Source organism: Hyperolius riggenbachi, chromosome 5 (genome assembly GCF_040937935.1).
Source record: "Hyperolius riggenbachi isolate aHypRig1 chromosome 5, aHypRig1.pri, whole genome shotgun sequence".
NCBI classification, from domain to species: Eukaryota; Metazoa; Chordata; class Amphibia; order Anura; family Hyperoliidae; genus Hyperolius; species Hyperolius riggenbachi.
In genome coordinates this window covers 273,194,299-273,209,259 of record NC_090650.1, presented here as the reverse complement: position 1 = coordinate 273,209,259, position 14,961 = coordinate 273,194,299, and the positions used below count along the sequence as shown (strand labels likewise).

At 41.9% G+C, this 14,961-nt stretch overlaps 1 protein-coding gene across 1 annotated transcript in view; it reads right to left on the bottom strand.

The window, feature by feature from the left end:
• The window catches only part of CAP2 (cyclase associated actin cytoskeleton regulatory protein 2), a 149,861-nt gene that overhangs the window by 99,049 nt on the left and 35,851 nt on the right, over window positions 1-14,961 (bottom strand). Inside the window, exon 4 of the mRNA XM_068236942.1 lies at window positions 2,721-2,798. Coding sequence (XP_068093043.1) covers window positions 2,721-2,798 — 78 coding nt within the window. The remainder of the gene's footprint in view (window positions 1-2,720; window positions 2,799-14,961) is intronic.

The window sequence follows — 14,961 nt, the reverse complement described above, 5'->3', positions numbered from 1 at the left end:
TTGGAACTCCCTGACACACCCAATCAGGACAGCTCCATCCCTGGAAGCATTTACAATGGCTTGCAAAAGTATTCGACCCCCTTAAAGTTTTCCATATTTTGTCACATTACTGCCACAAACATGAATCAATTTTATTGGAATTCCACATGAAAGACCAATACAAAGTGGTGTACAGTTGAGAAGTGGAATGAAAATCATACATGATTCCAAACATTTTTTACAAATAAATAACTGCAAAGTGGGGTGTGCGTAATTATTCCGCCCCCTGAGTCAAAACTTTGTAGAACCACCTTTTGCTGCAATTACAGCTGCCAGTCTTTTAGGGTATGTCTCTACCAGCTTTGCACATTTAGAGACTGAAATCCTTGCCCATTCTTCTTTGCAAAACAGCTCCAGCTCAGTCAGATTAGATGGACAGCGTTTGTGAACAGCAGTTTTCAGATCTTGTCACAGATTCTCGATTAGATTTAGATCTGGACTTTGACTGGGCCATTCTAACACATGGATATGTTTTGTTGTAAACCACTCCATTGTTGCCCTGGCTTTACGTTTAGGGTCGTTGTCCTGCTGGAAGGTGAACCTCCGCTCCAGTCTCAAGTCTTTTGCAGACTCCAAGAGGTTTTCTTCCAAGATTGCCCTGTATTTGGCTCCATCCATCTTCCCATCAACTCTGAACAGCTTCCTTGTCCCTGCTGAAGAGAAGCACCCCCAGAGCATGATGCTGCCACCACCATATTGGACAGTGGGGATGGTGTGTTCAGAGTGATGTGCAGTGTAGTTTTCCGCCACACATAGCGTTTTGCATTTGGGCCAAAAAGTTCAATTTTGGTCTCATCTGACCAGAACACCTTCTTCCACATGTTTACTGTGTCCCCCACATGGCTTGTGGCAAACTGCAAACGGGACTTCTTATGCTTTTCTGTTAACAATGGCTTTCTTCTTGCCACTGTTCCATAAAGGCCAACTTTGTGCAGTGCACAACTAATAGTTGTCCTATGCACAGATTCCCCCACCTGAGCTGTAGATCTCTGCAGCTCATCCAGAGCCACCATGGGCCTCTTGACTGCATTTCTGATCAGCACTCTCCTTGTTCGGCCTGTGAGTTTAGATGGACGGCCTTGTCTTGGTAGGTTTACAGTTTTGCCATACTCCTTCCATTTCTGAATGATCGCTTGAACAGTGGGATGTTCAAGGCTTTGAAAATCTTTTTGTAGCCTAAGCCTGCTTTAAATTTCTCAATAACTTTATCCCTGACCTGTCTGGTGTGTTCTTTGGACTTCATGGTGTTGTTGCTCCCAATATTATCTTAGACAGCCTCTGAGGCCATCACAGAGCAGCTGTATTTGTACTGACATTAGATTACACACAGGTGCACTCTATTTAGTCATTACCACTCATCAGGCAATGTCTATGAGCAACTGACTGCACTCAGACCAAAGGGGCTAAATAATTATGCACACCCCACTTTGCAGTTATTTATTTGTAAAAAATGTTTGGAATCATGTTTTCGTTCCACTTCTCAAGTGTACACCACTTTGTATTGGTCTTTGATGTGGAATTCCAATAAAATTGATTCATGTTTGTGGCAGTAATGTGACAAAATGTGGAAAACTTCAAGGGGGCTGAATACTTTTGCAAGCTACTGTAAGTCTAAACTGAAAACCCACCCCTTCAGTCTGGCATTCATGAACACCTGACTATCTCCTCTGTAACACAGTCCAGACTGCAACCCTGTATTGATCTGAGACACAACTATGCGCTTTGAGTCCTATGGGAGAAAAGCGCTTTACAAATGTTATTGTATCCTATACAATAAAGTCCAAGTGTCGCTGCGTCCAACAGTTTTGCAGCGCCCCTGTGTCCCTGGTATTGTTTTACTGCCGGGCTGCTGGAGAGACCAGGGACCGGGGTGGGAGGGTGGACGGGCAGTTGCGTGCGGCGGCGGGTGCGTGCACATGCGCAGAGACTGGGGGCGGCGACGGCGGTAAAATATGATGCAGGTATTTTACTTTTTTTATTTGGCCTCCGAAGTCCTTAAAAAAAGACCTAGAGCCCGTTTTTAAACGGGCTTGGGTCTACTAGTTATTGTATAATGCCTAATTGTAGGCAGATAGATGGTTAGATAGATAATTTCCAGCAAAAAATCTAACAGAAAATTGTATGGTGTGTACCTAGCATAAAGGGCTGCAGGAGAAAGCTCTCTTCTCTGCTGCTTGGGGGAGAGAAAAGTGTCCCACCTAATAGCATATTGGCACAAATGGAGGTAGAAGCAGGACAGGGTGGATCCTTCTAATGGGTGGCTCCGCCTAATGGCTGGCTCCTTTGTCTGTGACATTTTATCAACCCTGATTGTCGGTTAACTACAGCTCAAAGACGGAGATAAATAACTCACATCTTAGTCGGTTTTAACACGTGTCCAATATTTGTGGATTAATATTTCTTAGCATTTATTTAGGTATTTACCTCACAAGTCGGTAATTCACCTCATGGGTCGGTAATTTCAGTTTGCTATGCAGGAACAGCCTTAGTAAATTCACATTTAATGAGATGTCCGGTAAAATCAGCTGTTTGCTGCTCTGCTATTTTTTGCATAACCAAATGCAGTAATGCTTAGTGAATCGAGCCCATAATGCACTATTCACCTCTTACATTGACATTATTGTTATTAGTAGTTTTCAGTAAGTGAAGCATAACTGCGCTCACTACTGTATCACACTTACCTCTGAGGGCTTCTGGTGCTGGGATGCATAAACCAAAAATGCTCTTTCTGCTTTAAAGGCATTTTCCACAAGTCCTGCCTAGAACAGAAAAGAAAGAGATATTATTGGTGGAATAAGAAGACCTAAAAATGTATTAAATCCAATCATTTTTACAAAATGTACTTTTATCCCCCATAACAAAACAAGCTAACCTCACCGGTCTTACTACTTTTCTCTAAAGCCACATTACATTACTTCCATGGTAATATTGTGCCTTATTTCAGTGTGACCTTATTCTGACTGCTTAAAGAGGAACTGTAGTGAAAATAACATCATTAATAAAATTGCTTACTTATAATACACAATAATAATTTATAGATTATTTAGTCAGTGTTTGGCCATTGTAAACTCTTTCTTCTCCCTGATTTACAGTACATTTAGAAATGTATCACTGGTGGTGACATCTTTAGTTCTGCCAGGTGATCTGTGCAGAATGTTCGTTTTGCTGAGAGTTCTATGCACAGAGGGAGATACTGCTTGCTTGGCAGTTGGAAAAAGCCATTATTTTCCATAATGCAGCGAGGTTCACAGACAGTAAATGGTCCTGACATCACATTGGGCATGATTCACAAAGCTTTTTCACCTTATCTATGTTGCTTTTTTAAAGGATACATCCGAGCTCACAAAAAAATGAGATCTACTTACCGGGGCTTCCTCCAGCCCCTGGCGCTCGCGCAGGCGCAGTAGATGCCAGCCTGGAGAGGTAACAGAGGCGTTAATCTGTAACGGAGGCGATCCCTGGACGCCGGAGCTGCGACGAGGGACTTATTGGCTGCCAGGGGCTGGAAGAAGCCCCGGGTAAGTAGATCTCATTTTTTTTGTGAGCTTGGATATATCCTTTAAGGTCTCAAAGAGCAAAAATGTAATATAATCAAGGTAAGAAAAGTAATATTGAAATGAAGTTATTCAGGAACAACTAACTTTGAGTGATTATTTTCTTTGTAAATGTGCTGAAAGAGAAGTTTTGTGAACAGAGGCCATTGTGGAAGAGGTTTTACCACAATATCAGCCACTCCCTGATGATCTATTATGCTGGGAATACACGATGCGTTTTTTTGGTGGATTTACCATTCGATCGATTTTCGTTTTGTTTTGCACTCAATTTCCCGCTCGATTCTCTTATCATTTCTTAGCAATTTCCATTCACTTCTATCAGAAATAAAGCGGTAAAACGATCGAAAGTGAGATCGGACATGTCGGAAATTATCTATCAAACCATCTATCTGCCGAAAAAACGCATGGTGTATTCCCAGCATAAGAAGAAAGGTAAAGGTTTTTTGTGGGAAAGGGGTGATCAGCTACGGATTGGGATGAGGTTCAATCCTGGGTTAACGTTCCTCTTTAAAGAGATACTGAAGCGAAAAAAAATTATGATATAATGATTGGTATGTGTAGTACAGCTAAGACATAAAACCTTAGCAGCTGATATACGAGTCTAATATTGTTTCAGTACAGGAAGAGTTAAGAAACTCCAGTTATCTATGCAAAAAGGCCATTGAGCTCCACGACTTTCAAAGCCGCAAAGAGTTTTGTCTTTTGAAGCTTATTATCTCAACTGTCAGTCATTGTATAGTTTTTTTCCCCAGAGTACAGTTTAAAAATTCAGTAACCTGCTCTGTAAATGTAATTCTTGGGGGGTACACTTTCTGAGTCAGCGTGTGTGCTCAAGACTATGTAGCTGGGTAATGGAAGAGGCTACACAGGTGGCCACAGGAGTAATGAACAAGGGAGCAATATTGCCCAGAGCAACTGCAGCTCTGGGCTTCCGATACCGCCTATCACGCTAGATGCTATGTGATACAATACACAACAGATGTTGTCAGTAACAGGCTAGGGCAGGCATGGGCAAACTTGGTCCTCCAGCTGTTAAGGAACCACAATGCATTGCAGGAGTCTGACAGACACAGTCTTGACTTATAAATGCAAATGCATTATGGGACTTGTAGTTCCTTAACAGCTGGAGGGCCAAGTTTGCCCATGCCTGGGCTAAGGTCATACACATTGGATCAGATATCAGTGGTACAGTGGACTAGACAGAATCAGAGTCGGTAACAGGCTAAGGTCATACACGTCAGATCAGATGATTGCGGTACAATGGACTAGGCGAGAGAATGGTCAGTAAAGCTAAGGTCCTATCTAAGGGCCTTTTTCCACTAGCCTGCGATTTGCGATTTGCTGCTGATCGCAAATCGCAAGGTACATTAAACTACTGGAAACTGCAGCAGCAATTTCCATTAGTGCGATCCGATTGCGATGCGATTTTGGTCAAAGCGCAATCGTCGTCCTGCCGCGTTTTGTATGCGATTGAGCTGGACTATAATGAGTATAGTAGCTCAATCGCAATCGCAATCGCATGGTGGAAATTGAAACGCGATTGCGATCGCGATCGCAATTGCAATCGCATTTCATAGTGGAAAAGAGCCCTAAGTCAGTCTGGCAGTCGCATTGAAATACATTAATTGAGTAATGAAAGTTGCATTAATATACAATGGCTGCTTAGTGCGATGCCGCACTAATCCCCAGGCTGAGTAACAAGACAAACAACAGACAGACAGACGGAATGCTTTGCCAATCTAATCACTGCCCCAGCGACGGCAAACATTCACACTCACCTAGACAAGACAAACAGGTAGAAGCATAACTAATGGCAACCGCTGCTTCAGTTACGTCCTCAGGAACAAGGCAAGAAGGTTAACTACCAGTCACCAGCGTGGTGAAGGCAGAATCTAAGCTATCAGGATAGTGGACTTTACTGACTCCCGCGGGTTCAGCAAACATCCAGCAGGCATGGAAATACAAAGCAAGTCATTAAACAATATTATCACAGCATGGACCCAGCAACAACTCAGGGAGTCTGAAATGGGAGGCAGATTTTTATGTGGATGCAGGCATGCAAATTCCCACACAGCTGAATTACTCAATTCTGAGCAAGCTCGATTACAAGCTGCTAGCTGAAGGACTCTCATGACAAATACATGCAATATTATGCAACAACATGCATGTAGAAAATCCAGGGCTATCTGGCTGCAGTTCAACTGCAGCAAGCAATAGGAGGAGTCATGACAGCATCCTGAGCTGCTCTGAACTGCAGAGTGATTGCAAATGACAATGAGACTTATTGCTAATGCGCAACCGAATGCAAGCAGATAAGTCAGGACTGCCCGGTTGCAGTTCCACTGCAACCGACAGAACATGCTACAGGAGAGATCCTGACAGTAAAATCATTTAAAATGCCGAGTAGTGCGTAAACTGCAAATAATAGAGAATGATGCAATGTTATAAAAAAAAACACTATATAACTGAAAATAAAAATATGAGAATATTTTCTTTGCTTCTAATGTTCTAGTAATTTTCTGTACTACACATACAATTCATATCATAATTTTCTTTTCACTTCAGTGTCTCTTTAACAGTTATCTCTGAAGAGGATCAAATGCCTGAACGCTGACAGTGTGTGTCCACAAATAAAGTAAAACTCCACATCAAATTTTTTATTTTGTTTCAGATGGAGTTGGAAAAGTATAGGTCTATTACTGCGCATCACTTAAGGCTCAAGACGTTGCCTGATGAAGCCCCTTCTGTTGAAGAGTTTACAACTCTGAGGGAATGGAGCAAAGCTATTTTTTCTGCTTTCTATGGAGTTGAAGGTATCAGCTGTGGCTGCTGAGCAACTTAGCCCAACACAACATATTGCACATTTTTGTATTGCTCCTTTATGGTTTGAAAATCAGCGTGTATAGTATATTTATATAAAAAATCTAAACAGTAAGCCACAAATCTCTGCTATAGGGTAAGTGGGGCAAAGGGATCTTTAGCCCATATTTGGTAGGACTCCCTCTTGGTGTCCTGTTTCTGGATGCGTATTTTGAACCTAATCTCTGATGTCCTGAACATTTTGTTCCAGAAGGACCCTTCATTTTGCTCTTAGGCAATAAAGCTAGTAGAATGTGCCAACCTTCCATTTGTCTTCCCAACACAGTGCTGTATCGGCGAGGTCATATCTTGCAGCAAATTAGAAGTGTGCTAAACTGGATACCGATCCAGTCATTACCAGATTTCATAAAATTATGATATTTTAACTTGCTATTGCTGGTACCGTATGATGACATTTGCAAAAACGTGGTCACCTTGGACTGCCTATGAGAGTAATATTGGACTATCTTATATGCCGTATTTGGATACTTAGTGTTAACCCACTGGTGTTTAATTTAATTTGATTAGTATTTGTATCTTATTTTTGCCCCCTTCGCAGGGAATCTGTTGGATTTGCAAACTGTTTCTGATACTCTAATAAAAACCTTTAAAAATGAAAAATGACCTAATTAAAATTAACCCTGTAGATTGATATTACCATATTTACTGTTATGAACTGCACTTTCTGTTGGTATACCTCTGCACTCCTGATTGCATTTAATGTCTTGTTCACCTTTATGCCAGCAATACTCCCTCATTTCTTGCATTGCAGATAGAAATATTTTGTACATTTAGTTGTTACCCTTTGTATGTTATGACCACTTTATGACAAATAAATAACCTTTTATCTAGTTAAAAAAAATCAAGTAAACAAACAACAGGAATAACCTGTGCGCAACGGGAGAGAGGTTCAGCTCGCCTATTGCAGGAAAAAAATGTCTTTAGTTTTTAGATTTTAAATGTTAACCATGGCTAGAACAGCAATGTAATCCTTCTATAGCTCCTGGACCACAAAAAAAGTTTAAAATCACTTAAAAATAACTAGCAAGGAATGAGCTTCCTTGTTGCATGTGGTTTTTTTTACAGTCCTTTTCACTATTCCAAAAAGTGATAGGCTGATTTTGAGTCAAAAGGTGCCTGATGTACCTAAGCCTAAGTAAGCCTGCATGCATTCCTCCCCTAAGTCATACCAAACCATATGGCTTTAAACACTGCAGACATATTGTGAGACAGCAGGGAAGAATCGCGTACGCTGATTATAAACACCCATGCACTTTGGCGCAGGCTAAGCCAAATGACGGCTCACCTTGCTGCCGCTCAAATTCCAGGCGGTGTTAATTACTATACCCCCTCTGAGTCGTAGCAACATGGGGGCATATAAATTACACTACTGCCCGGTCATAGACATAATAACATTATGTCTATGGTGGCGCCCTGATCAGGTGCAGCTCAGGGAAAAGAGCGCACTAACCTGACTTGCTTCAAGAAGAACACCCCCCCCCCCCCTCCAAAAAAAAAAAAAAAACTTCTTCTGTCAGTGTTGAGGACTGTTGTTCTGGACCAATAGAGAGCTCGGCAGGAAACTCAAATATGTCAACTTTTGGGTTCCCTGTCAGTTTGCAGCAAGGATGCAAGGTACAGAAAAAAAAATATGTTTTCAAAGGTGCTTAGGGTGGCTTCAGTAAACCAGCCTAGAGTTTATCAGAGATAAAAGCAAACAGCTTTACTTACAATGACTGTAACAATACTCAGAATTTAAGTCAAACTTGGGAATATAAGTAGGTAGCTCTATCACTTTATGGTCTTGATTCACAAAGCCGCGCTAATGCATAGCAAAGCCGTGCTATGCGTGTAGCGCACAATGTTACTGACATTATGTGCGCACAGATTTACACGCTTACACTAACAAAGTTCTTCACGTGTTAACGCATCACAATGCATGCATTGTGCCACGTTAACATGCAAAGAGCTTTGTTGGCGCGCGTGGTAAACCTGTGCGCGTAAAACTTTGCGCGAGTAACATTGCGTGCTATTACCGCGGCTTTGTGAATCGAGCCCAATGTGAGAATGTATAGTATAAGGTATAAACAGCCATAAATAAGAATCTAGGCGCATCTGTGTCACTCTAATATATTTCATGATAAATTTTGACTGGCCCAATTTCGGCTAACTGGAATTATAAGCATATCATTGGTCATATCGAATGCTGACCATTGGCCAATAGGAGCAGCCTCAGCTGAGAGCAGTGAAAGAGGTAGGGGCACACATTGCAAAGCATAGAAACTACAGTGAAACAAGACATGAGGCAGTTATAACACAGCAACGTGCATATTGTACACTGTACTTCACAGAAATGGGACAGGTGTACTTTAATGTTGGGGAGTTATTAGTGATCACTGAGTTCTAAACAAACCGGAATGCCAATTCTGTCAGTATGTGGAATTCACCATTGTTACTGAACTATAACAAAATCATTTCCTGTCACAGAATCTGAATAGGCATCAGCCTGATTGCAATTGGAATAACAAAATCTGCAGTAGGTGATGCTTGTTGGCTGATGCTTTTCATAGTGTTATCTCACTCGGTCCTTCCAATGGAGCGCAGATGATTTGTGGATCTTGTTTAGTACAATAGGGCAGCAAGCCGTCGTTCAGACCTCATTGTTTACATTTCTGCTGACACTATGCTATGACCTTATTCTTCTATATTCCAGTTCACTGAGCTCCCATTGACACATCTTCTGGTTAGTGGATGTAACAGAATGCACAATGCAGCTCAGCTGCCTAAACAAATAGAAGAATGACGTATAGAGACAGCCATTCAATCTTCCTATGTTTGTACATATTACACATATTCTCATATATTTTATATTATGCCAGTGACATGAAGACCTGTATAGCATCTATTGAATGTGTCATCAAAAGAGACAGCAGTGATGCCGGTGTATATTTTAAGTACAGTGATGCGTTAATCTGTCAAAATATACCTATTGCCTTTGGATTAGTGGCATCACACAGGAAAGGATGTATGTGGAAAATGTCACATAAATTAATAGAGTCTATTTCAAATTCTGCCGGAAAAAGTGATTGATATGGCTGCAGTTTTGAACATTCTTTTATACGAAATAATTCATAACCCTATGCCTGAATTTAATATTTGCTCAATACTTGGATTTACTGCTGAGCATTCCATGATCATTTTTAAAAATGTATTTTTATTGACGAATCAATAATAATAATAATAATAAAGTCAATTTTTTTTTTTAAAGCAACCCAAGTCTGTTTTATAGACATTTTCAGTTTTCCTAGCAACCCCTTGCAGTCACAGGCTACAGGGTTTTTCTTTTGGGCTAAGTGAATGTTTAATATCCAGTTTTTTACATTGTACATTTACATATCTGCCCATTTACATGGGCAGCACGGTGGCGTAGTGGTTAGCGCTCTCGCCTTGCAGTAGATCGAATCCCAGCCAGGTCAACATCTGCAAGGAGTTTGTATGTTCTCCTTGTCTCTGCGTGGGGTTCCTCCGGGCACTCTGGTTTCCTCCCACATCCCAAAAACATACAGATAAGTTAATTGGCTTCCCCCTAAATAGGCCCTAGACTACGATACATACATTACACGATACATACATAGACATATGACTATGGTAGGGACGAGATTGTGAGCCCCTCTGAGGGACAGTTAGTGACAAGACAATATACTCTGTACAGTGCTGTGTAATATGTCAGCGCTATATAAATACTTAAATAAATAAATAAATACAAATAATAATCTTTAGTGAATGACTCACAGAGAATCTGAAAGATATACAAGGATTTACATCATAACTATAGTGTGTTTACAATTATGGGCATAAAATGTAGGCCCCTTTTAACCCTCCTGGCGGTCTATTAAAAACTGCCAGGGGGCAGCGCAGCAGTTTTTTTTGTTTTTTTTTAAATCATGTACCGATCCCAGGGCTCGCTACATGATAGCCGATGTGCAGCGGCATCCCCCCACCCGCTTCGATCGCCTGTTCAAAGAACGGGATTTCCTGGAGGGTCACCGACGTCATTGGGAGTCCCGATCCAACCCTCAGCGCTGCCTGGCACTGATTGGCCAGGCAGCGCACGGGGTCTGGGGGGGCGGCGCGGCGGCTAATCGGCGTGGAGCGACGACAATAGGAGTGCACACACAGCTAGCAAAGCAAATTATGCAAATCGGCCCAGAAGGGCCTGAGAAATCCTCCTGCGTGGCTTACCCCGAACTACATTCGGGGTTACCGCCAGGAAGGTTAAACTAGCAAGCTATACCTGCGTTGGGTTACCCTATTACCCAAAAACAAGGAAAGACTATGGAGACTTTCACGCTTCTTGCAGTCCTTTTCGGTGCGCTGGAAGTATCTGTGCTGACGCAAGGGCAACAGCTCGTTACCGCAAGTAACACAGTATATATTTACTGCCTGGTTTATATTTCCTGTCCAGCAGAGAGTGTGTCACTGAGCAGGGGGCGGTGCTATGCACATAACCTTGTCGGCGCATTCTGCTGCAGGGTTATATTTTTCTTTGCGGCAAGAGCATCGGATCCCCACCGCAACGCAAAAAAATAGATGTAAAACCAGCCTTAATCTAAAAGCCAGTATTTATATTTATTCTAAATATTATGACTTCGTGTAGGTAATTTCCTTTAGCCCTTGAGTGAGGAAACTAAGGGATTTGAAAAAAAACAAACAAACCAAAAACTCCCTTTTCTCTTTCACTGGGGTTGAGGTTGCTATCCGGTTCTCCTGATTAATGGAGCTTTCACATAGCAGATAGGCACCCATCCTATTATCCCCATAGCTTTTTTGGAAAGACAGATGTGAGGAAGAACCCCTTCTCCATCAACATTGGAACAAACAAAAGTGCTTTACAAGGGGAGGTAGGTTTCTCAACTCCAACCTACCTAATAATGAATGCCATATCAAGGACAGGGTTTGGTTGGCATCTCTAGCGGATACATAATTTGTGATATTATTTTTTTTTTACTTATAATAAAAAATAAGTCTGCAAAATATTTAGATAAAATTATTTATTTGAAGTTGTAGTGAATTCCTTCAACATCTCCTTACAAAATACACGGTTATTTACTAGTTATCACTGAAACCACTGCCTGGAATATCACTGATGACCGTTAAATGGGCGGTGTGACTTTCATGATCGGTAAACGGCTTCTTACAGATATTGGCCCTTATTCAATTTATTTTTTCTCACAAGATTTCTCCTAAGAGATCATTTTTCCTCTTTAGTTTAAAATAACTTTTCAGCACTCTGCAATTGAGAAAGTACCAAAAAATAGGTGCTGTCTAAATAATTCTGAGTATTTTCTTGCTTGTTGGTGGTCTAAAAGACATTGGGCCCTATGCAATTCCCAAACTTGCCAGCGATAAGTGCAGACGAGCTCTAAAATTAGGCAACAGGAGCGTCGTCTAATTCAATTAAACTTAACAAACACAAAAACAGTCCACACCCCTCCCCCAAGCGTGTTAGTGATCAGTGATGTTCTAAGGATCTTCAGGAAACATACACCAGCTTAATTTAGTGAAAATTCTGGTTCCAGTGGACTGATTCAATAACCCTGTAAAGAAAACACTGGTTCTTATGGACTGATCCAATTAGCCCTTATTGCAGCCTTTGCATTGATAATCTGGAGGAAGAGAACCTAATTTAGTGACAATTCTGGTTCCAGTTGACTGATTAAATAACCCTCTAAAGAGAAACCTGGTTCTTATGGACTGATCCAATTAGCCCTTATTGCAGCCTTTGTATTGATAATCTGGAGAAAGAGAGCACTTCTTGGAGATGCTAGATCCACATGTGCTGTTTACAAGGCTAGACTGGTATTTTATGACTTCCATTTATGCCAAGTGCTCAAATGTTGGCAATGCCAACCGCATATTCCATTTATGTTAGCAGGTGAAAGCATACAGAGATAGAATGTAAATACAGCCTACTTGTAAACTGTATATTTTTCCTTCAAATAATGCCATTAGTTAATTACTGCACCAGGCATATGTGCTCTGGAATGTCAGAAGAAATTCTGTTTGGATAGGAACAGTGCCTGCTCAATATATCCAGGGTGATTGATGTTTATTTTCATCCACTGCTACAGTTATTGCATTATATCATATATTATGTGCCATTGACTGATGCAGATCTATTTTAATGGAGTTGTTATGTCTACAGTATACTTTCTCTAAATGTAAAAGGCTCTCCATCCAAACATTTGTACCAAGGTGCATATACAGGAAAGGTACAAACTGCCGTTTAATCATCATATTGTCATGCTAACTTCTAACAGAGGCAAATAACTGTGATCTTTAAATTAAGAAGGTCCCAAATGCAACCACTCTGGAAAATAGTTTAGAAAACTAACACTTTTATTCATAGCTTGTGTTGTGTTCTGACACTTCAATACTCTTTCAAAGAAGCTGAGCTTGTCAGCTGGCAGCCAGGGTCAGGATAAGGAAGCATTAGGTGTTGCTGCCGCTTCTACAGCTGCTGAACTCCCCATTGGATTGAAACAAATCAATAAGAATCCTCCCTTCCAAGGGAGGATTATCATTGTCCAATGAGAATCTTCCCAAGGGAAGGAAGATTCTTATTGGTTTGTTTCAATCCAATGGGGAGTCCAAGCAATATGCTTCTGCCAGGGCTCCCATCTGTATTGCAGCCCTTGTCCCCAGCAGCAGGCGACCTGAGTGGCAGCAACAGTGAGAAGGTGGCAGATAAAGGCAGAAGAGAAGATAGAAGATGACAGAAAACTGTAGGTGACAGAATGCAGGAAGGTGTATGGTAATCAGCCAAGTGAGAGCAGACACTATCTGTCTTCATAGTCTTTTATTGATACTGTTGGCATCCACAGCGTTTGTGCTGTCTGGAATTATTGTTTATTGCTAAAGCTTGCGTTTCACTCATCAGAACTGAAGGAACAGGTCCTTCTGCAAGTGGCCATTATCTGCCGCCTTCCGATCCAATAAAGAAAACCTTTTTGGTGGCAATTTTAATGGTGCGTCAAGGTAAAAAAAGAATTGGTTGCTCTGGGCAACTGCATCCACCTGTGTTAACAAATCATTACATCTGTTTCACCAAAAGGGCTTTGCTTAATTTATGCATAATTTACAATATTCGCTAATCGCTACACATGGATATGGCAATACAATATTAATCGATGTAACACATTTCCTTTAGAGCTGGTTTACACTGGTGCAGTGCACCCCTATGAAGGCATTTCCACAGCAGTGTTTAGATTTTTTTTAGAAAATCAAAATCTTGCTACATGTACATTTTTTGGAGCGATTCAGCCTAAAGCAATGTGCACATAAAATACAAATTCCTTTAAAAATCACACTGAGAATCGCATTGCAAAATCACAATCAGTGTGATCTAAACCTTGGGCCTTTATGCATTGAAAATCGTGATCTACATTGCAAACGCGCTGGGATGATGATCTTGATTTTCACCATGAAACTGAGCACATTTTTAGCTGCAATTTGTGGTGGATATTGAAAAACCTAATGCCGAAGATCAATGCCTCCCGTTCCTAATTTGGTTTGATTTCCGCCCAGAATCAATCGACATTACGGATAGGCCCGGATGGTAAATTTGGAGGGAGTGCATCGGCCAGACAAGTGAGGGTCCTCCACTGCGTTAACCTCCCTAGCGTTCTGGACGAGCTGAGCTAGAGCGCACCGCTCAGGCCCCGCTGGGCCGATTTGAATAATTTAAAAAAAAAAACACACGCAGCAAGCACTTTGCTTGCTGCGAGTCCTACCCGATCGCCGCCTATCCACCGCTACCCGACGCGAAAGAGCGCCCTCCCCCGCAGACCCCATGTGCAGCCTGGCCAATCGCCGACAGGCTGCGCTTTGGGGTGGATCGGGACTCCGTTCATCCCCATGGCGATGGGGGAAGCCCTAAAGGAAATCCCGTTCAGAACGGGATTTCCTTATGGGCGTGATCGCCAGCGGCGATCGGAAGAGTGGGAGGGAGTCAGCAGCAAGGGGAGAATCATGTAGCTAGCGCTAGGCTAGCTACATAATATAATAAAAAATTGGGGGAAAAAAACCCTCCCGTGGCCGCGAACGCCCAGCAGGTTAATACTCTGCATGGTCCATGACAAAGTAATATAGCTGGGGGGAGACCTGGGGAGGGGCCCATCACAAGCTCTTGGAGCACAATGCACTATGGATTTCATGTTGAAATCTATTAAAAATCGATGTGCTGTGTGTCTATCTTTTGGGAACATCGGGTGAAATCGGAATAGTGTAAAATAAAAAAAATTAGCCAGATACTTACCTAAGCAGAGCGAAGGCTCTGGGTTCTATAGAGCTTTCCTGCTCCTCTCTCTGTCCCCGTTACAGCACTGGCTCCCCAGTAGCAGTATTCAGCCAATTTGGTCAAATTCTGCTCTCTCCCTGCCACCAAAGGATGCTTCAGAAGTCTTTGAGAGTCTGAGTGCTCCCGAAGACGGGCCACTCCATACGGCGC